Source organism: Myxine glutinosa, chromosome 5, assembly GCF_964187855.1.
Source record: "Myxine glutinosa chromosome 5, kmMyxGlut1.1, whole genome shotgun sequence".
NCBI lineage: Eukaryota > Metazoa > Chordata > Myxini > Myxiniformes > Myxinidae > Myxine > Myxine glutinosa.
Window position 1 is genome coordinate 6231642 of NC_136265.1, and position 19039 is coordinate 6250680.

The 19039-nt window shown below is 41.8% G+C and overlaps 1 protein-coding gene across 1 annotated transcript in view; it reads right to left on the reverse strand.

The window, feature by feature from the left end:
- Nucleotides 1-10150: 10150 nt before the first annotated feature.
- Nucleotides 10151-19039, reverse strand: part of LOC137428008 (myoblast determination protein 1 homolog) — a 34524-nt gene continuing 25635 nt past the window's right edge. Inside the window, exon 5 of the mRNA XM_068117901.2 lies at nucleotides 10151-11443. Coding sequence (XP_067974002.2) covers nucleotides 11337-11443 — 107 coding nt within the window. The 3' untranslated portion in view covers nucleotides 10151-11336. The remainder of the gene's footprint in view (nucleotides 11444-19039) is intronic.

Consider the following 19039-nt stretch of genomic DNA (forward strand, 5'->3'; position numbering starts at 1 on the left):
GCCCCACACTCCCCTCCACCCCTCACCATTTCTTACTGAACCCGTCATCCCTCGCCCACCATTCAAATAAATGTCAATACCTTGCCAGCTTTCCTCTGCTTCTCCTCGTCCTAATCCAACACAACAAATTCCTTGCACTGTCTTCGTTTCCAGGACATGAGAGCGCCTGAGATATTTCCTTCAAGCTCAAAAGGTGTCTGATATATTTGTCAAAAGGTGCCTCAAAAAGTGCCGAGATATTTGTCAAAAGGTGCCGAGATATTTGTCAAAAGGTGCCGAGATATTTGTCAAAAGGTGCCTGAGATATTTATCAAAAGGTGCCTGAGATATTTGTCAAAAGGTGCCGAGATGTTTGTCAAAAGGTGCCGAGATATTTGTCAAAAGGTGCCGAGATATTTGTCAAAAGGTGCCTGAGATATTTGTCAAAAGGTGCCTGAGATATTTATCAAAAGGTGCCTGAGATATTTGTCAAAAGGTGCCGAGATGTTTGTCAAAAGGTGCCTGAGATATTTGTCAAAAGGTGCCTGAGATATTTGTCAAAAGGTGCCTGAGATATTTGTCAAAAGGTGCCTGAGATATTTGTCAAAAGGTGCCTGAGATATTTGTCAAAAGGTGCCGAGATATTTGTCAAAAGGTGCCGAGATATTTGTCAAAAGGTGCCGAGATATTTGTCAAAAGGTGCCTCAAAAGGTGCCGAGATATTTGTCAAAAGGTGCCTGAGATATTTGTCAAAAGGTGCCTGAGATATTTGTCAAATGTTGCCTGAGATATTTGTCAAAAGGTGCCGAGATATTTGTCAAAAGGTGCCGAGATATTTGTCAAAAGGTGCCGAGATATTTGTCAAAAGGTGCCTGAGATATTTGTCAAAAGGTGCCTGAGATATTTGTCAAAAGGTGCCGAGATATTTGTCAAAAGGTGCCTGAGATATTTGTCAAAAGGTCCCGAGATATTTGTCAAAAGGTGCCTGAGATCTATATTTATCAAAAGGTGCCTGAGATATTTGTCAAAAGGTGCTTGAGATATTTGTCAAAAGGTGCCTGAGATATTGATCAAAAGGTGCCGAGATATTTGTCAAAAGGTGCCTGAGATCTATATTTATCAAAAGGTGCCTGAGATCTATATTTATCAAAAGGTGCCTGAGATATTTGTCAAAAGGTGCCTGAGATATTTGTCAAAAGGTGCCGACATATTTGTCAAAAGGTGCCTGAGATATTTGTCAAAAGGTGCCGAGATATTTGTCAAAAGGTGCCTGAGATATTTATCAAAAGGTGCCTGAGATATTTGTCAAAAGGTGCCGAGATATTTGTCAAAAGGTGCCGAGATATTTGCCAAAAGGTGCCGAGATATTTATCAAAAGGTGCCGAGATATTTGTCAAAAGGTGCCTGAGATATTTATCAAAAGGTGCCTGAGATATTTGTCAAAAGGTGCCTGAGATATTTGTCAAAAGGTGCCTGAGATATTTGTCCAAAGGTGCCTGAGATATTTGTCAAAGGTGCCTGAGATATTTGTCAAAAGGTGCCTGACATATTTGTCAAAAGGTGCCTGAGATATTTGTCAAAAGGTGCCTGAGATAATTGTCAAAAGGTGCCTGAGATATTTGTCAAAAGGTGCCTGAGATATTTGTCAAAAGGTGCCTGAGATATTTGTCCAAAGGTGCCTGAGATATTTGTCAAAAGGTGCCTGAGATATTTGTCAAAAGGTGCCTGAGATATTTGTCAAAAGTTGCCGAGATATTTATCAAAAGGTGCCTGAGATATTTGTCAAAAGGTGCCTGAGATATGTGTTAAAAGGTGCTTCAAAAGGTGCCGAGATATTTGTCAAAAGGTGCCTGAGATATTTGTCAAAAGGTGCCGCGATATTTGTCAAAAGGTGCCTGAGATATTTGTCAAAAGGTGCCTCAAAAGGTGCCGAGATATTTGTCAAAAGGTGCCTGAGATATTTGTCAAAAGGTGCCGAGATATTTGTTAAAAAGTGCCTGAGATATTTGTTAAAAAGTGCCTGAGATATTTGTCAAAAGGTGCCTCAAAAGGTGCCGAGATATTTGTCAAAAGGTGCCTGATATATTTGTCAAAAGGTGCCTGAGATATTTATCAAAAGGTGCCTGAGATATTTGTCAAAAGGTGCCTGAGATATTAATCAAAAGGTGCCTGAGATGTTTGTCAAAAGGTGCCTGAGATATTTGTCAAAAGGTGCCTGAGATATTTGTCAAAAGGTGCCTGAGATATTTGTCCAAAGGTGCCTCAAAAGGTGCCGAGATATTTGTCAAAAGGTGCCTGAGATATTTGTCAAAAGGTGCCTGAGATATTTGTCAAATGTTGCCTGAGATATTTGTCAAAAGGTGCCGAGATATTTGTCAAAAGGTGCCGAGATATTTGTCAAAAGGTGCCGAGATATTTGTCAAAAGGTGCCTGAGATATTAGTCAAAAGGTGCCTGAGATATTTGTTAAAAGGTGCCTGAGATATTTGTCAAAAGGTGCCGAGATATTTGTCAAAAGGTGCCGAGATATTTGTCAAAAGGTGCCGAGATATTTGTCAAAAGGTGCCTGAGATATGTGTCAAAAGGTGCCGAGATATTTGTTAAAAGGTGCCTGATATATTTGTTAAAAGGTGCCTGAGATATTTGTCAAAAGGTGCCGAGATATTTGTCAAAAGGTGCCGAGATATTTGTCAAAAGGTGCCTGAGATATGTGTCAAAAGGTGCCTGAGATATTTGTCAAATGTTGCCTGAGATATTTGTCAAAATGTGTCTGAGATATTTATCAAAAGGTGCCTGAGATATTTGTCAAAAGGTGCCGAGATATTTGTCAAAAGGTGCCTGAGATATTTGTCAAAAGGTGCCGAGATATTTATCAAAAGGTGCCTGAGATATTTGTCAAAAGGTGCCGAGATATTTGTCAAAAGGTGCCTGAGATATTTGTCAAAAGGTGCCGAGATATTTGTCAAAAGGTGCCTGAGATATTTGTCAAAAGGTGCCTGAGATATTTGTCAAAAGGTGCCTGAGATATTTGTCAAAAGGTGCCTGAGATATTTGTCAAAAGGTGCCTGAGATATTTGTCAAAAGGTGCCTGAGATATTTGTCAAAAGGTGCCGAGATATTTGTCAAAAGGTGCCTGAGATATTTGTCAAAAGGTGCCTGAGATATTTGTCAAAAGGTGCCGAGATATTTGTCAAAAGGTGCCTGAGATATTTGTCAAAAGGTGCCGAGATATTTGTCAAAAGGTGCCTGAGATATTTGTCAAAAGGTGCCTGAGATATTTGTCAAAAGGTGCCTGAGATATTTGTCAAAAGGTGCCTGAGATATTTGTCAAAAGGTTCCGAGATATTTGTTAAAAGGTGCCTGAGATATTTGTCAAAAGGTGCCTGAGATATTTGTCAAAAGGTGCCTGAGATATTTGTCAAAAGGTGCCGCGATATTTGTCAAAAGGTGCCTGAGATATTTGTCAAAAGGTGCCTCAAAAGGTGCCGCGATATTTGTCAAAAGGTGCCTGAGATATTTGTCAAAAGGTGCCTGAGATATTTGTCAAAAGGTGCCTGAGATATTTGTCAAAAGGTGCCTGAGATATTTGTCAAAAGGTGCCTGAGATATTTGTCAAAAGGTGCCTGAGATATTTGTCAAAAGGTGCCTGAGATATTTGTCAAAAGGTGCCGCGATATTTGTCAAAAGGTGCCTGAGATATTTGTCAAAAGGTGCCTCAAAAGGTGCCGCGATATTTGTCAAAAGGTGCCTGAGATATTTGTCAAAAGGTGCCTGATATATTTGTCAAAAGGTGACGAGATATTTGTCAAAAGGTGCCGAGATATTTAGAGGTGGGGGGGGGGGGGGGAGGTAGAGAGGGGAGGAGAGGAGGTTGTGGAGGAGAAGGGGAGGGGGAGGAGAGAGATGGAAGGGGAGGGAGGGGAGAGTGGAAGGAAGGGGGAGGGAGGGAAGGGGAAGGAGTGAGGAGAGGGGGATGAAAGGGGAAGAGAGGAGGGGAGGGGAAGGGAAAAGAGTAGGGGAAGGGGGAAGCGAGAGGGGGAAGAGAAAACCACATTTCCAAGCTGGCCTCCAAAGCGAGTCGCTGACTGGGCATCCTCCATCGTGCGAAGTCCTTCCTTGGCACACCTGAGCTCCTCACCACATACAAAGCTTTCATGCACAGCTCAATGGAATACTGCTCTCCCCTCTGGGCTGGTGCTCCTGCCTCACGCCTAGCTTGTCTTCACGCGGTTGAAACCAAAGCTTTCAGAATCATTGGAATCTCCCGCGATGAAGCTGATTCTGAGGGCCTTTCTCTCACTCACTGCAGGCAGGTTGGTGGTCTTTATGTCTTCTACCGAACCCTCTCCACCCTTGCTCCCCCTGCTCTGTCTGTGCTCTGTCCCCCGAATATGCCTGCAGCACACACAAGATCTGCCTGCAACCCTCTTATGGTGAAACCGCCAAAATCAAGACTCTCTGCACCCCTTCCCTCCTTCATTCCTCTTTTCTCCCACCTCTGGAACAAACTCCCTCACTGTCTTCAATCCCTCTCCTCCCTCCAGGTCTTTAAAACAGCTGTTCACCACCATCTCTTATCTTCCCCCATCCAAAACCTTGATCTTTTCTACCCCCGTTAAAACACCCCAAATCCACCTCTTTCAATCCCCAACTTCTTTCCTGAAATTCCTAGAAGTGTTCTTTTGCTTTATACTGTGGACTCCACCCTCCTCCACTCGCCCTCTCCCTTCCACAGATCTACCGACGTCCCTGTTCTCTTCTATGCTTGTGCCTGTGTGTTTCCCTCTCTCCCCCTCTTGTCTCCCGCTCCCTTCATTGTATGTTTTATGTGTGTCTTTGCATGTTTTTACGTTCAATGTGTTAGCTCTTACACGAGCCTCGATTCTGTATCCAAAAACAAAAAAAAGGGAAGGGTAAGGAGGAGGAGAGGGGGGGGGAGGGGAGGGTAGGGGGAGGGAGGGGAGATGGGAAGGAAGTGGGAGGGAGGGAAGGAGAAGGGGTGAGGAGAGGGGGAGGGAAGGGGGAGAGAGGAGAGGAGGGGAAGGGGAAAGGGTAGCAGAAGGAGCAGGGGAAGGGGGAGGGGGGGAAGGGGGAGAGGAATCTCTGTCTATTGTAACACCATGGCTCGCAAAAGCAGCCTGAATAGCGTTCACCAAGTGGTGGTTAATCATATTCAAATATATATGCATTCTGGGTCCATCATCTAGAGGGAATTTTAAAAAGAGATCGCAGGTACAGCGGAGCAGAGGAAAAATGACGCTCGGGGCAAGATCTCAAATTGCTGCCCCTCGTAACTTCCCATAAGTCTTTGAATGGTGTGTGTGTGTGTGTGTGTGTGTGTGTGTGTGTGTGTGTGTGTGTGTGTGTGTGTGTGCGTGTCTGTGCGTGTCTGTGCGTGTCCGTATGTGTGTGCAGAGTCCATAGTGTCCGTGTTAAGGCTGTTACCTTTTTACCATTTGAGTTTTGTCATTGAATTTTCATCAAAGCTATATTATTAGAATATGGAGAAGACAAATTAATAATTTTGTCAAAAGGTCAAAGGTCAACATAACAAAGTCGTCAATTTTCATGCGATTGACCTCAATTTTTAAGAATTTGCATATTGGGTCAATCAATTTGTTCACCAATCAAAAGCAAGAAGCAGATTGTTATTTTTAGATTTAAAGCTCAAAGGTCAAGGCTGCATAAAATAATCAATTTTCATTTTGTATTTTAAAAAAAAACTGTTTTTGTTATTTTGAGCATATGGAAGAAGAAGAAGAAGAAGAAGTTGTCTGAATACAAACGGACGTGGATGGGCTTTGCATTGTCAGATGCTTTCTGGTTTGGCAGTTGGAACTGCTGTTTAGCTCAATTCCGCTATTTAAATTTTGAAATTCAGTTCAGATTAAGAGTTTGTAGAGCGTATCACATTTTAGTTTTAAAACGTGCAGAAATAAAATAAAGGCACGAACATCGCCATGTCCGGCCTCTATGTACAGCAACTGACATCCTCCTACCCCCCGCAAGAGAGAATTTTGAAAGCATGTGTTGCAATCAGTCAGATATTCCTATTAAGTGCATACGTTGTACTTCAAGAGAATTTTGAAAGAAGAAGAAGATTTATTGCAAAATGGGCCCAGCCCTGCCAAAGCGGCCTCGACCGGCCTCGCCACCTAGCCTATAACCTTCCCGGGGCCGGTCAAGACATTTTTTGTTTCAGAGGTTTCCTCCTATCTTTCACCGTTCAGGAGATTAGCGCGTGCAGACAAACAAACAAACAAACAAAAACTTTATTTTATATATATAGATAGAAGATAGATTAGCGATCCCATTATTACTTTATGATCTGATTAGCGAGCCCATTATTAATTTGTGATCTGATTGGTGAACCCATGAGTTTATGATCTGATTAGCGAGCCTGTTATTAATTTATGATCTGATTAGAGAACCCATGAGCTTATGATCAGATTAGCGAGCGCATTATTAATTTGTGATCTGATTGGTGAACCCATTAGTTTATGATCTGATTAGCGAGCGCATTATTAATTTATGATCTGATTGGTGAACCCATTAGTTTATGATCTGATTGGTGAACCCATGAGTTTATGATCAGATTAGCGAGCACATTATTAATTTGTGATCTGATTGGTGAACCCATTAATTTATGATCTGATTAGCAAGCCCATTATTAATTTATGATCTGATTCGTGAGACCATTATTAATTTACGATCTGATTAGCGAGCCCATTATTAATTTACGATCTGATTAGCGAGCCCATTATTAATTTGTGATCTGATTAGCAAGCCCATTATTAATTTATGATCTGATTAGCGAGTCCATTATTAATTTATGATCTGATTGGTGAATCCATTATTAATTTACAATCTGATTAGCGAGCCCATTATTAATTTACGATCTGATTAGCGAGCCCATTGTTAATTTATGATCTGATTAGCGAGTCCATTATTAATTTACAATCTGATTAGCGAGCCCATTATTAATTTACGATCTGATTAGCGAGCCCATTGTTAATTTATGATCTGATTAGCGAGCCCATTATTAATTTACGATCTGATTAGCAAGCCCATTATTAATTTGGGATCTCATTAGTGAGCCCATTCTTAATTTACGATCTGATTAGCGAGCCCATTATTAATTTACGATCTGATTGGTGAATCCATTATTAATTTATGATCTGATTAGCGAGTCCATTATTAATTTACGATCTGATTAGCGAGCCCATTATTAATTTGGGATCTGATTAGCGAGCCCATTATTAATTTGGGATCTGATTCCTGAGCCCATTATTAATTTACAATCTGATTAGCGAGACCATTATTAATTTATGATCTGATTGGTGAACCCATGAGTTTATGATCTGATTAGTGAGACCATTATTAATTTATGATCTGATTAATGAACCCATAAGTTTATGATATGATTAGCGAGTCCATTATTAATTTACGATCTGATTGGTGAATCCATTATTAATTTACGATCTGATTAGCGAGCCCATTATTCATTTATGATCTAATTAGCGAGCCCATTATTAATTTGTGATCTGATTAGCGAGCCCATTATTAATTTATGATCTGTTTGGTGAAGCCATTATTAATTTATGATCTGATTGGCGAGTCCATTATTAATTTACGATCTGATTAGCCAGCCCATTCTTAATTTGTGATCTGATTAGCGAGCCCATTATTAATTTATGATCTGATTGGTGAACCCATGAGTTTATGATATGATTAGCGAGCCCATTATTAATTTGTGATCTGATTAGCGAGTCCATTATTAATTTGTGATCTGATTAGCGAGCCCATTATTAGTTTACGATCTCATTAGCGAGGCCATTATTAATTTACGATCCGATTGGTGAATCCATTCGTTTATGATCTGATTAGCGAGTGCATTATTAATTTATGATCTGATTGGTGAACCCATTAGTTTATGATCTGATTAGCGAGCCCATTATTAATTTACGATCTGATTAGCGAGCCCATTATTAATTTACGATCTGATTAGCAAGCCCATTATTAATTTGCGATCTGATTAGCGAGCCCATTATTAATTTATGATCTGATTAGCGAGTCCATTATTAATTTATGATCTGATTGGTGAACCCATTAGTTTGTGATCTGATTAGCGAGCCCATTATTAATTTATGATCTGATTGGTGAACCCATTAGTTTGTGATCTGATTAGCGAGCCCATTATTAATTTACGATCTGATTAGCAAGCCCATTATTAATTTACGATCTGATTAGCGAGCCCATTATTAATTTATGATCTGATTAGCGAGCACATTATTAATTTATGATCTGATTGGTGAACCCATTAGTTTGTGATCTGATTAGCGAGCCCATTTATTAATTTATGATCTGATTGGTGAACCCATTAGTTTATGATCTGATTAGCGAGCGCATTATTAATTTATGATCTGATTGGTGAATCCTATTAGTTTATGATCTGTTTAGCGAGACCATTATTAATTTATGATCTGATAAGCGAGCCCCTTATTAATTTATGATCTGATTGGTGAACCCATTAGTTTATGATCTGATTAGCGAGTGCATTATTAATTTATGATCTGATTGGTGAATCCCATTAATTTATGATCTGTTTAGCGAGACCATTATTAATTTATGATCTGATTAGTGAACCCATTACTAACAATCAGCACAAAGACAACATGCTTGCATGATCACGCAATAAACACGTGATCAGACAACCAGTCGGAATGACTAAATGTTCATCACGTTCTTTCATTTTGTTAACAAGTTAACATTTGTTTCTTGTGAACCACCTTGAATTGCTTGTCATTTGCATAAACATGCTCGTTCAAGGTGATATAAGTGAATTTATTAAAATGGTTTAACAAGCTGACATTTCCTCCAAGTTTATAGTTATTGTACTTTTTGATAATTATAAAAGTTAATTACGATATGCAAATGTGACTTATCATCGGTTAAGAGGACTTTGATAAAGAGGAAAGCACGAAACAGGATTATGACGTCAGAGGAGAAAAAGGAGGATCACGACGAAGATTGTGAAAATAGTGCTAAGACCAGGACGAGACAGGATGCCAGTTGTGTGATAAGTTGTTGTCAGCGAAGGGCAGACGTGCGTGCCAGGGGGTGAAGCGAGATGAATCAAACTGCCATGGGATTGGGCCAGAAGACATTTTTAACCAGGCGGAGGTGACATTTTCATGTCTGCGGTCAAAATTAGAATCGGACCTACAAAATGGGTGAACCAGCACCATGTGTACCTGTCACTCAGTCCTCGTATCACGACCAGCCATCCCCACATCCCACACGTACCACCTCCTGCATGTACCACATCCAGTGCACCTCACACGTACCACATCCAGTGCGTACCACGTCTAGTGTGCACCATGCCCCGCACGTACCACATCCAGTGTGTACCATGTATAGTGTGACCCATGTCGCACACGTACCATGCCCCGCACGTACCACATCCAGTGTGTACCATGTCTCGTGTGCCCCATGTCCCATATGTACCACATCCAGTGTGTACCATGTCTAGTGTGCACCATGTCCCGCACGTACCACATCCAGTGTGTACCATGTCTAGTGTGCCCCATGTCCCGCACATACCATGCCCCACACTTACCACATCCAGTGTATACCATGTCTAGTGTGCCCCATGTCCCGCACATACCATGCCCCGCACGTACCACATCCAGTGTATACCATGTCTCGTGTACCCCATGTCCCACACGTACCATGTCCCGCATGTACCATTCCCCGCATGTACCATGCCTAGTGTGCCCCATGTCCCGCACATACCATGCCCCGCACTTACCACATCCAGTGTATACCATGTCTAGTGTGCCCCACGTCCCGTATGTACCATGCCCACCATGTCCCGCATGTACCACATCCCGTGGGCATTCAGTTTGTAGAAACAGAACCCGTGTTGCTTCTGGAGTTTCAAGGATCATAAAGATGGTTCCAAGGTTCCACCATCATCGGCTCCATGTTAAATGACCATCTTCGATGGTTAGTGTTTGTGCTTGGTGATTCCAGTAACAAAAATGATAAATATACCCCTCCCCAACCTTCCCCTTCCCTCCTTAATTCCACCGAGCCCAAATATACAGCATTTTACTCGAAATATATAAACATTCATTGGCCACTTGGAGAGAACACACAAGCCAGAGATGCAAGTTTTGCTTCAAATGCTGTTTCTATTCAAGCTCAAACTCCTTCAATCCGGTTGCTGCTCCACATTTATCTCCAGACAGGTGACGCGGGCATCGCTTGTAACTGGAGAACAACAGGGTGCAAAAATAACCACTGGTTCTGCAACCATCAGACTAATGAGGAAGACAAGGCGTCAGTGTGTCCCTCGCAAACGTCCACCTCGCAGACACCGAGGCTCAGGAGCTCAGGCCGGATCTTTGTGACGTTCAACCACAGATTGTGACATCATTTATTCCAGCAGAGATAGAGATACAGGTGCTTGTTGAGGTGCAATCTACAATGAAATGTTCAATGAAGTGCCATGGTATGGGTCATGTATGGGCCATGGTATGGGTCATGGTATGGGTCATGGTATGGGTTATGATATAGATCATGGTATAGGTCATGTATGGGTCATGTATGGGCCATGTATGGGTCATGGTATAGATCATGATATAGATCATGGTATGGGTCATGGTATGGGTCATGGTATAGATCATGGTATAGGTCATGTATGGGCCATGGTATGGATCATGGTATAGATCATGGTATAGGTCATGTATGGGTCATGGTATAGATCATGGTATAGGTCATGTATGGGTAATAAAATATACACATTTAAATTATCAAGTTTAACTCAAAGATTATACATTTATACAGCTGCGGAAGTCTGTCAGTGGTAACAATCGGACTTCATTGGGGAAATTTCACTTGGACGATGGTACAACATGTATGTTCAGAGGTACAACATGTATGTTCAGAGGTACAACATGTATGTTCAGAGGTACAACACCAAGGCCTTTCATCACGAACAGTTTCCACGTGCACTGGGGTCTGGTCCCCATCAAGCAGGATCAAGTCGTTTCCTCCAACCACTTGTAACTCTTTTAGGGAAATGTTTTCAGACTTTACGACCATCTATCTACCTGTTGTGTCCTCAGAGCCACAAGCAAGGCCAGTGCCAGTTTACCACGTGGTTAAATGCAGGTAGTTCGGTCATTGGTCATTCCTGGATTGTTGAGTTGTGGAACCAGTTCTTCAAGCACGCCAGGAGATCCTGGTTTTGAAATGGCGGATTACACGAAGCTCTTGTTTGGTTATTCCGGTGTGGAAAGTTGCTGAACATCAGGACGATGCGATAACGTGGACAAGAAAGCGAACGAGAGGTTATAGAGCTTGGTAGATGATGGAAGAGGTGGGAGGGCTAGTGGAGATCCGTTCCACGATGCTGGACAGACAGTCCAAGCTGGACGTTCTGTTGGATCGAAGGGAACCTAAACAGGAAGATGCGTTCAGGGTGATTGTCATATCGAGACTGAAAAATCCCGCGGTAAAACAACCCAAATCCACCTCTTTCAATTCCCAACTTCTTTCCTGAAATTCCTAGAAGTGTTTATTTGCTTTATACCATGTATTCCTCCCTCCTCCCCCAGCCCTCCCCCTTCCACAGATCTACCAACGTCCCTGTTCTCTACTGTTGTTGTGCTTGTGTGCTTCCCTCTCTCTCCCCCTCTTGTCTCCCGCTCCCTTCATTGCATGTTTTATGTGTCTGTGCATGTTTTCATGTTCAATGTGTTCGCTCTTATACGAGCCTCAATTGTGTATCCAAAAAATAATAATAATAATAACTAAAACTGCCACTTTACAACTCCTGGCAGTGATGACCGGTTAACTCCGCCTTCCCGCTTTCATACAACCCCACTTTCATTGGACATGCTTTGATACAACCCCCCTTCGATACAACCCCGATACACACACACACCCATCCACACATCCCCATACACACAAACACGCACACCCCCACACACACACAACCCCACACACAGAGACACCCCCCCACACACACATCCCGCACCCCGCAAACACACATCCCCCACCCCCCCCCCCACACACACACACACATCGCACTCCCCCTCCCCCCATGCCCATACACGCACATCCCCCCCCCTACACACATCCCCACACACACATCCAACACCCCCCCACATATACACACACACACACACATCCCACCCACCCTCCCCCCATACACGCACACACGCACACACACACACACACACACACACACACACACACACACACACACACACACACACACACACTTTATAACAACCCCGCTTTCACATTATTCTTCTTTTTCTCCATCAATTTATCCCTTGATAAATGCTCAAGAAATTTCATCCTGATCGGATGAAGTTTTGTATTTGTCATATTATGACGTCAAAATTGAGGCACCTATGACATCATCATTTTTTTTTCTCCATCAATTTATCCCGAGACGATGCTCAAGAAATTTCATCCTGATCAGATGAAGTTTTGTACTTGTCGAATTATGACGTCATAACGGAGCCGCCTGTGACATCATCATTTTTTTTTTTTCTCCACTAATTTATCCCTTGATGTGCTCAAAAAATTTCATCCTGATCGGATGAAGTTTTGTACTTGTCGAATTATGTCGTCATAATGGAGGCACATATGACATCATCATTCACAAGGCTTATTCTCAATGGATAGTTCTTTACAATGAGATATGTCTCAATCCTTTCTACGCAGGACTTTTGGAGATATAGAGATGTAAAATTTTTCGGTTCTCCCAAGATGGCGGCCGTACCACGTGACCTGTGACGTCATAATTATCCTGAAAACATTCTTAATGCCCAGGCGCACCTGTGGTGAAAATTCCCTGTCAATCCGTGCAATGACTGCAGAAAAAGCGATTTTTATAAATAGACATATAGAAAAGATTTAGATAGAAAAGCGATACAGCGATACAGAGACAGCGATACAGAGACAGAATTATTTATATAGTCTGAGACTGACTTTTTGTTCGTCGTGGGTATGCGACTCTGCATGCCAAGTTTGGGCTCGATCTGTTCAGCCGTTGGAGAAAAAGGGGTTTTCGTGTGTTTCACGAAAAACAATATGGCGGCCGAACCATGTGACGTGTGACTTCGAAAAAAAATTCTTTCTGAGTTTTTTAAACTAAGGATCTGGGGAAAAAATATCATTTTCATGGGAGCAACGATGTGTTTGACGAATTCTAACCTCTTAACGTTAGCATTTTTGATATACTAAATAAACACGTTTTTTGGTCCCATTGCAAAGTTCTTTAGAATGAGTCATTACTCAAATTTTTCCATTCAGCCGTTTCGGAGATATAGAGGGGCAAAGTTGAAGGTGTTTTCCAAGATGGCGCCCATACCACGTGACCTATGACGTCATAATTAGCATTAAAAAATTCTACGTGCCTAGCCGATCATTCGATGAAAAATTCCAGTCAATCCGACCAGCGGATGCTGAGAAACTTAATTTTAAAGTTTTCGGAGATGCAAAATAGGGTGGAAGAATAATAAGAAAAATTTTGGGAATAATAATTAATAGGTTACTCTCCATTTCATGGAGAGTAAACCTAATAATAATATAAACTCATCAAATGATAGCAACGGATGTAAGCAATAAACTGGGAGAAGAAGGAATTATCGAGCAATTTTCTCGAGTGTGTGTGCGTGCGAGTGTTTTCTCGAGTGTGCATGTGCGTGCGAGTGTTTTCTCCTGTGCATGTGCGTGCGAGTGTTTTCTCCTGTGCATGTGTGTGCGAGTGTTTTCTCCTGTGCATGTGCATGTGAGTGTTTTCTCCTGTGCATGTGTGAGTGTTTTCTCGTGTGTGCATGTGCGTGTGAGTGTTTTCTCCTGTGCATGTGCATGTGAGTGTTTTCTCCTGTGCATGTGTGAGTGTTTTCTCGTGTGTGCATGTGCGTGTGAGTGTTTTCTCGAGTGTGCACATGCGAGTGTTTTCTCGAGTGTGCATGTGCGTGTGGAGTGTTTTCTCGAGTGTGCATGTGCGTACAAGTGTTTTCTCGAGTGTGCATGTGTGTGTGTTTTCTCGAGTGTGCATGTGCGTGCGAGTGTTTTCTCCTGTGCATGTGCATGTGAGTGTTTTCTCCTGTGCATGTGTGAGTGTTTTCTCGTGTGTGCATGTGCATGTGAGTGTTTTCTCCTGTGCATGTGCGTGCGCGTGTTTTCTCGAGTGTGCATGTGCGTGCGAGTGTTTTCTCGAGTGTGCACATGCGAGTGTTTTCTCGAGTGTGCATGTGCGTGTGGAGTGTTTTCTCGAGTGTGCATGTGCGTACAAGTGTTTTCTCGAGTGTGCATGTGCGTGCGAGTGTTTTATCGAGTGTGTATGTGCGTGCGAGTGTTTTCTCCTGTGCATGTGAGTGTTTTCTCGAGTGTGCATGTGCGTGCGAGTGTTTTCTCGAGTGTGCATGTGCGTGCGTTTTCTTGAGTGTGCATGTGCGTGCGAGTGTTTTCTAGAGTGTGCATGAGCGTGCGAGTGTTTTCTCGAGTGTGCATGTGTGTGCGAGTGTTTTCTCGAGTGTGCATGTGCGTGTGAGTATTTTCTCCTGTGCATGTGCGTGTGAGTGTTTTCTAGAGTGTGCATGTGCTTGCGAGTGTTTTCTCCTGTGCATGTGCCTGTGGGTGTTTTCTCCTGTGCATGTGCTTGTGGGTGTTTTCTCCTGTGCATGTGCTTGTGGGTGTTTTTTTGAGTGTGCATGTGCGTGCGAGTGTTTTCTCCTGTGCATGTGCTTGTGGGTGTTTTTTTGAGTGTGCATGTGCTTGTGGGTGTTTTTTTGAGTGTGCATGTGCGTGCGAGTGTTTTCTCCTGTGCATGTGCTTGTGGGTGTTTTTTTGAGTGTGCATGTGCTTGTGGGTGTTTTTTTGAGTGTGCATGTGCTTGTGGGTGTTTTCTCCTGTGCATGTGCTTGTGGGTGTTTTTTCGAGTATGCATGTGTGTGAGTGTGTTTTCTCCCGTGCATGTGCTTGTGGGTGTTTTCTCCTGTGCATGTGCTTGTGGGTGTTTTTTCGAGTGTGCGTGTGCGTGCGAGTGTTTTCTCCTGCTGTTGGCCTCACTGTAGTTTTCTTGTCAGGCCGTGTAGGGAAGGCCTACACCGGTTGTAGGGTTTGTTTCTTCAGTTAGCGCCGTCAATTTTAATGGGCCCTCAGAGGTTCTCAGACTCCTTGGAGTACCAAAGCACTATTTAGGTTTTCTTCTACTTCCAACGTCCGAGCTGCATCTCGGAGCCAGTTGGGACTTTGAGAATGAAATTTTACATCAATAATGGCAATAAAGTATGCGGGTTGACAATTTTTTGACCTTGACCTATTTTTAAGGTCATGACCTAATTGTATACAATTTAACATGTTCACCATAACTTGACTAATGTTTTTCCGATCGGAACAAACTTGCTCTCTCTAGATAGTCTAGAGCAAGCCACATTTCATGTTAATGTTGATCATAGGCCTCAGAGTTGAGGGTCAAATTCAAATGGGGGTCTGAAAACAAAATGCGTTTTCGGTCATTGTTGAATTTCACCATTGCGGAATCTCAGACATAAAACCAACAGGTTTCTTCAGCGTATGAATTTGAAAGTTTGAATGTCAACGTCATAACGTTTAAAACACATTTTGGCTGAAATGTCGGAAACGAAAGGTGCTGCTGTGGTTAGCTTGGTACACGTCAAACAAACACACATCAGCCACGGTTGTGAAAAGACAATTTATTCACTCTCTCTTTAACCACAGCCTGAGGAATGGAGACTTATTTTTCGTCTGATTTTGTTGAACAGGTATTCACAGGTAACCCGAGTCCCTCTTTGCCTCGTATTTCCCAGCCCTGACAGTGGAGGATTCGCCGCAACAGTTTTGACTCGTTCTGTTTCACCAAGTGTTGCTCGACGAGTGATTTCTAATTTGTATGTCAATGGCCTACAGGTCAAAATTTTAAACCGATCTTCACGAAACTTCACTAAATGGTGGAGTTGGTCATAAGCAATACGCCTATTGTTTTGGGGGTCAAAAGGTCAACGTAGGTCAAATTTCTAAAATTGTCAATTTTCATCCGAATGACTTTCTAATTTGAACAGGGTTGACATATCATGTCATTGAATTCAACCACCAATTATTTTTGGTCTAAAGGTCAATAGGTCAACAAAGGCCAAATTTCTAAAATTGTCCATTTTCATCCGAATGACTTTCTAATTTGAACAGGGTTGACATATCATGTCATTTAATTCAACCACCAATTATTTTTGGTCTAAAGGTCAATAGGTCAACAAAGGCCAAATTTCTAAAATTGTCCATTTTCATCCGAATGACTTTCTAATTTGTAGAGGGTTGACATATCATGTCATTTAATTCAACCACCAATTATTTTGGTCTAAAGGTCAATAGGTCAACATAGGCCACATTTCTAAAATTGTCAATTTTCATCGGAATGACTTTATAATTTGAACAGGGTTGACATATCATGTCATTTAATTCAACCACCAATGATTTTTGGTCTAAAGGTCAAAAGGTCAACATAGGCCACATTTCTAAAATTGTCAATTTTCATCCGAATGACTTTCTAATTTGAACAGGGTTGACATATCATGTCATTTAATTCAACCACCAATTATTTTGGTCTAAAGGTCAATAGGTCAACATAGGCCAAATTTCTAAAATTGTCAATTTTCACCCGAATGACTTTCTAATTAGAACAGGGTTGACATATCATGTCATTTAATTCAACCACCAATTATTTTGGTCTAAAGGTCAATAGGTCAACATAGGCCAAATTTCTAAAATTGTCAATTTTCATCGGAATGACTTTATAATTTGAACAGGGTTGACATATCATGTCATTTAATTCAACCACCAATTATTTTTGGTCGAAAGGTCAATAGGTCAACATAGGTCACATTTCTAAAATTGTCAATTTTAATCGGAATGACTTTATAATTTGAACAGGGTTGACATATCATGTCATTTAATTCAACCACCAATTATTTTTGGTCTAAAGGTCAAAAGGTCAACATAGGCCAAATTTATAAAATTGTCAATTTTCATCCGAATGACTTTCTAATTTGAACAGGGTTGACATATCATGTCATTTAATTCAACCACCAATTATTTTTGGTCTAAAGGTCAAAAGGTCAACATAGGCCAAAATTCTAAAATTGTCTATTTTCATCCGAATGACTTTCTAATTTGAACAGGGTTGACATATCATGTCATTTAATTCAACCACCAATTATTTTGATCTAAAGGTCAATAGGTCAACATAGGCCACATTTCTAAAATTGTCAATTTTCATCGGAATGACTTTATAATTTGAACAGGGTTGACATATCATGTCATTTAATTCAACCACCAATTCTTTTTGGTCTAAAGGTCAATAGGCCTAATTTGTAAAAACATCAATTTCCATTGGTGGACTTGGAATTTGAAGAGGACTTGCATATTTGGTCATCAAATTCAACCACCAATTAAGGTCAAATTTGTTTTCACAAGTATTATGCTCTGCACGACATCTTTCGTGTTTGTTTGTTTGTTTGTTTGTCTGTGAGCAGTATAACTCAGAAAGTTATGGACGGATTCAGATGAAGCTTGGTGGAAAGGTTGGGGGTGTGACAGGGATGAATGGATTTGAATGTGGTGAAGATCCAGATCCAGATACAACATTTTATGTGATTCTTCACCATTGAGAAGGAGCCCAAAACTATATACGAGTATAATACGCTATCTCAGAAAGTTATGGACGGATTCAGATGAAGCTTGGTGGAAAGGTTGGGGGTGTGACAGGGATGAATGGATTTGAATGTGGTGAAGATCCAGATCCAGATACAACATTTTATGTGATTCTTCACCATTGAGAAGGAGCCCAAAACTATATACGAGTATAATACGCTATCTCAAAAGGTCTTGGACGGATTTAGACAAAACTTGGTGGACGGATTGGGTGTGCGACAAGGATGAATTGTTTTTGATTTTTTGTGTTGCTACAGATATGATTTTTAAAGTGATTCTTTACCATTGAGAGACAGGGCCACAAACGATATGTAACAATATCTCAAAAAGTTGTGGATGGGTTGTCTAACAAAAGTTGTGGACAAAACTACCTGGATGAGTTGGTTAGTTGACAAGAACAAGCCAATTAGCTTTTGGTTCAGGTGCAGATCCGGCCTATCAGTGGGATACAAAACAAAAACTGTTCAGCCTGGTGGAGGTATGCGCTCTACCAAGTGCCGTTGTCGTTTCTTTCTGTTGTACCTGGTCTCCGCCTCTGGTACTAAGTCCGAGCTTCAGCTTTGTTGCACAGCCCCTCCAGGTGCCACCGCAGCAATATTCCCTTGATCCTTCTCTCTCTTGCTATTTGCTGTCTGCCCAGAGTTTAAATTTCTTCTATTCTATATTTGCTCGGATATTTGTGGATCATTGACACCACTCTTTGAAATGCGTACAACGGGGTCACGTCTCTGATTCACCAGCCAATTTTGTCGACTTCATTTGGTCCAATAATACTTTTCCTTTCCGTTTCATCCCCCAAGTTTCATGCATGGAATGCATTTTGTAATAAAGGATGATTTCTTTTTTCTACAAGTTCCAGCTTTCCTTATTTGAGCTTCTCATCTGGAGTTTTACCTTTGGTGGTTGTGTGGCAGGTAGCAACTTCACAGCTCTTCACCCCAGTGCAGATGTTTGCCTCATTATGAAATGATGTTTTGTCCCATTTGAGGAAGTAGTCTTTTTTTTTATCAGCACACATTCCGGCTGCATGGTGTAGCTGCACAGACAGGGATTTGCCTGTAAGGGGTCCGCAGCCTTTTCTATTTCAACACACTATCCTACCTTAACTCCCCACTTCCAACCTCCTCCACCAGAATTTCACCCTCCGTGACCCAGCTCGTAGGCCGTCAGGTATCTCGACCGGGGCCAGAGCAGCCTCGTATCGGTCCGGCCTTACCCCGTACTCCTGGTCTTCCCTCCACTGCACACAAAACCAGCTGAGTCCGGTGTGTGTGTGCGTACACTTCAAGCTGAACTTCCCCTCT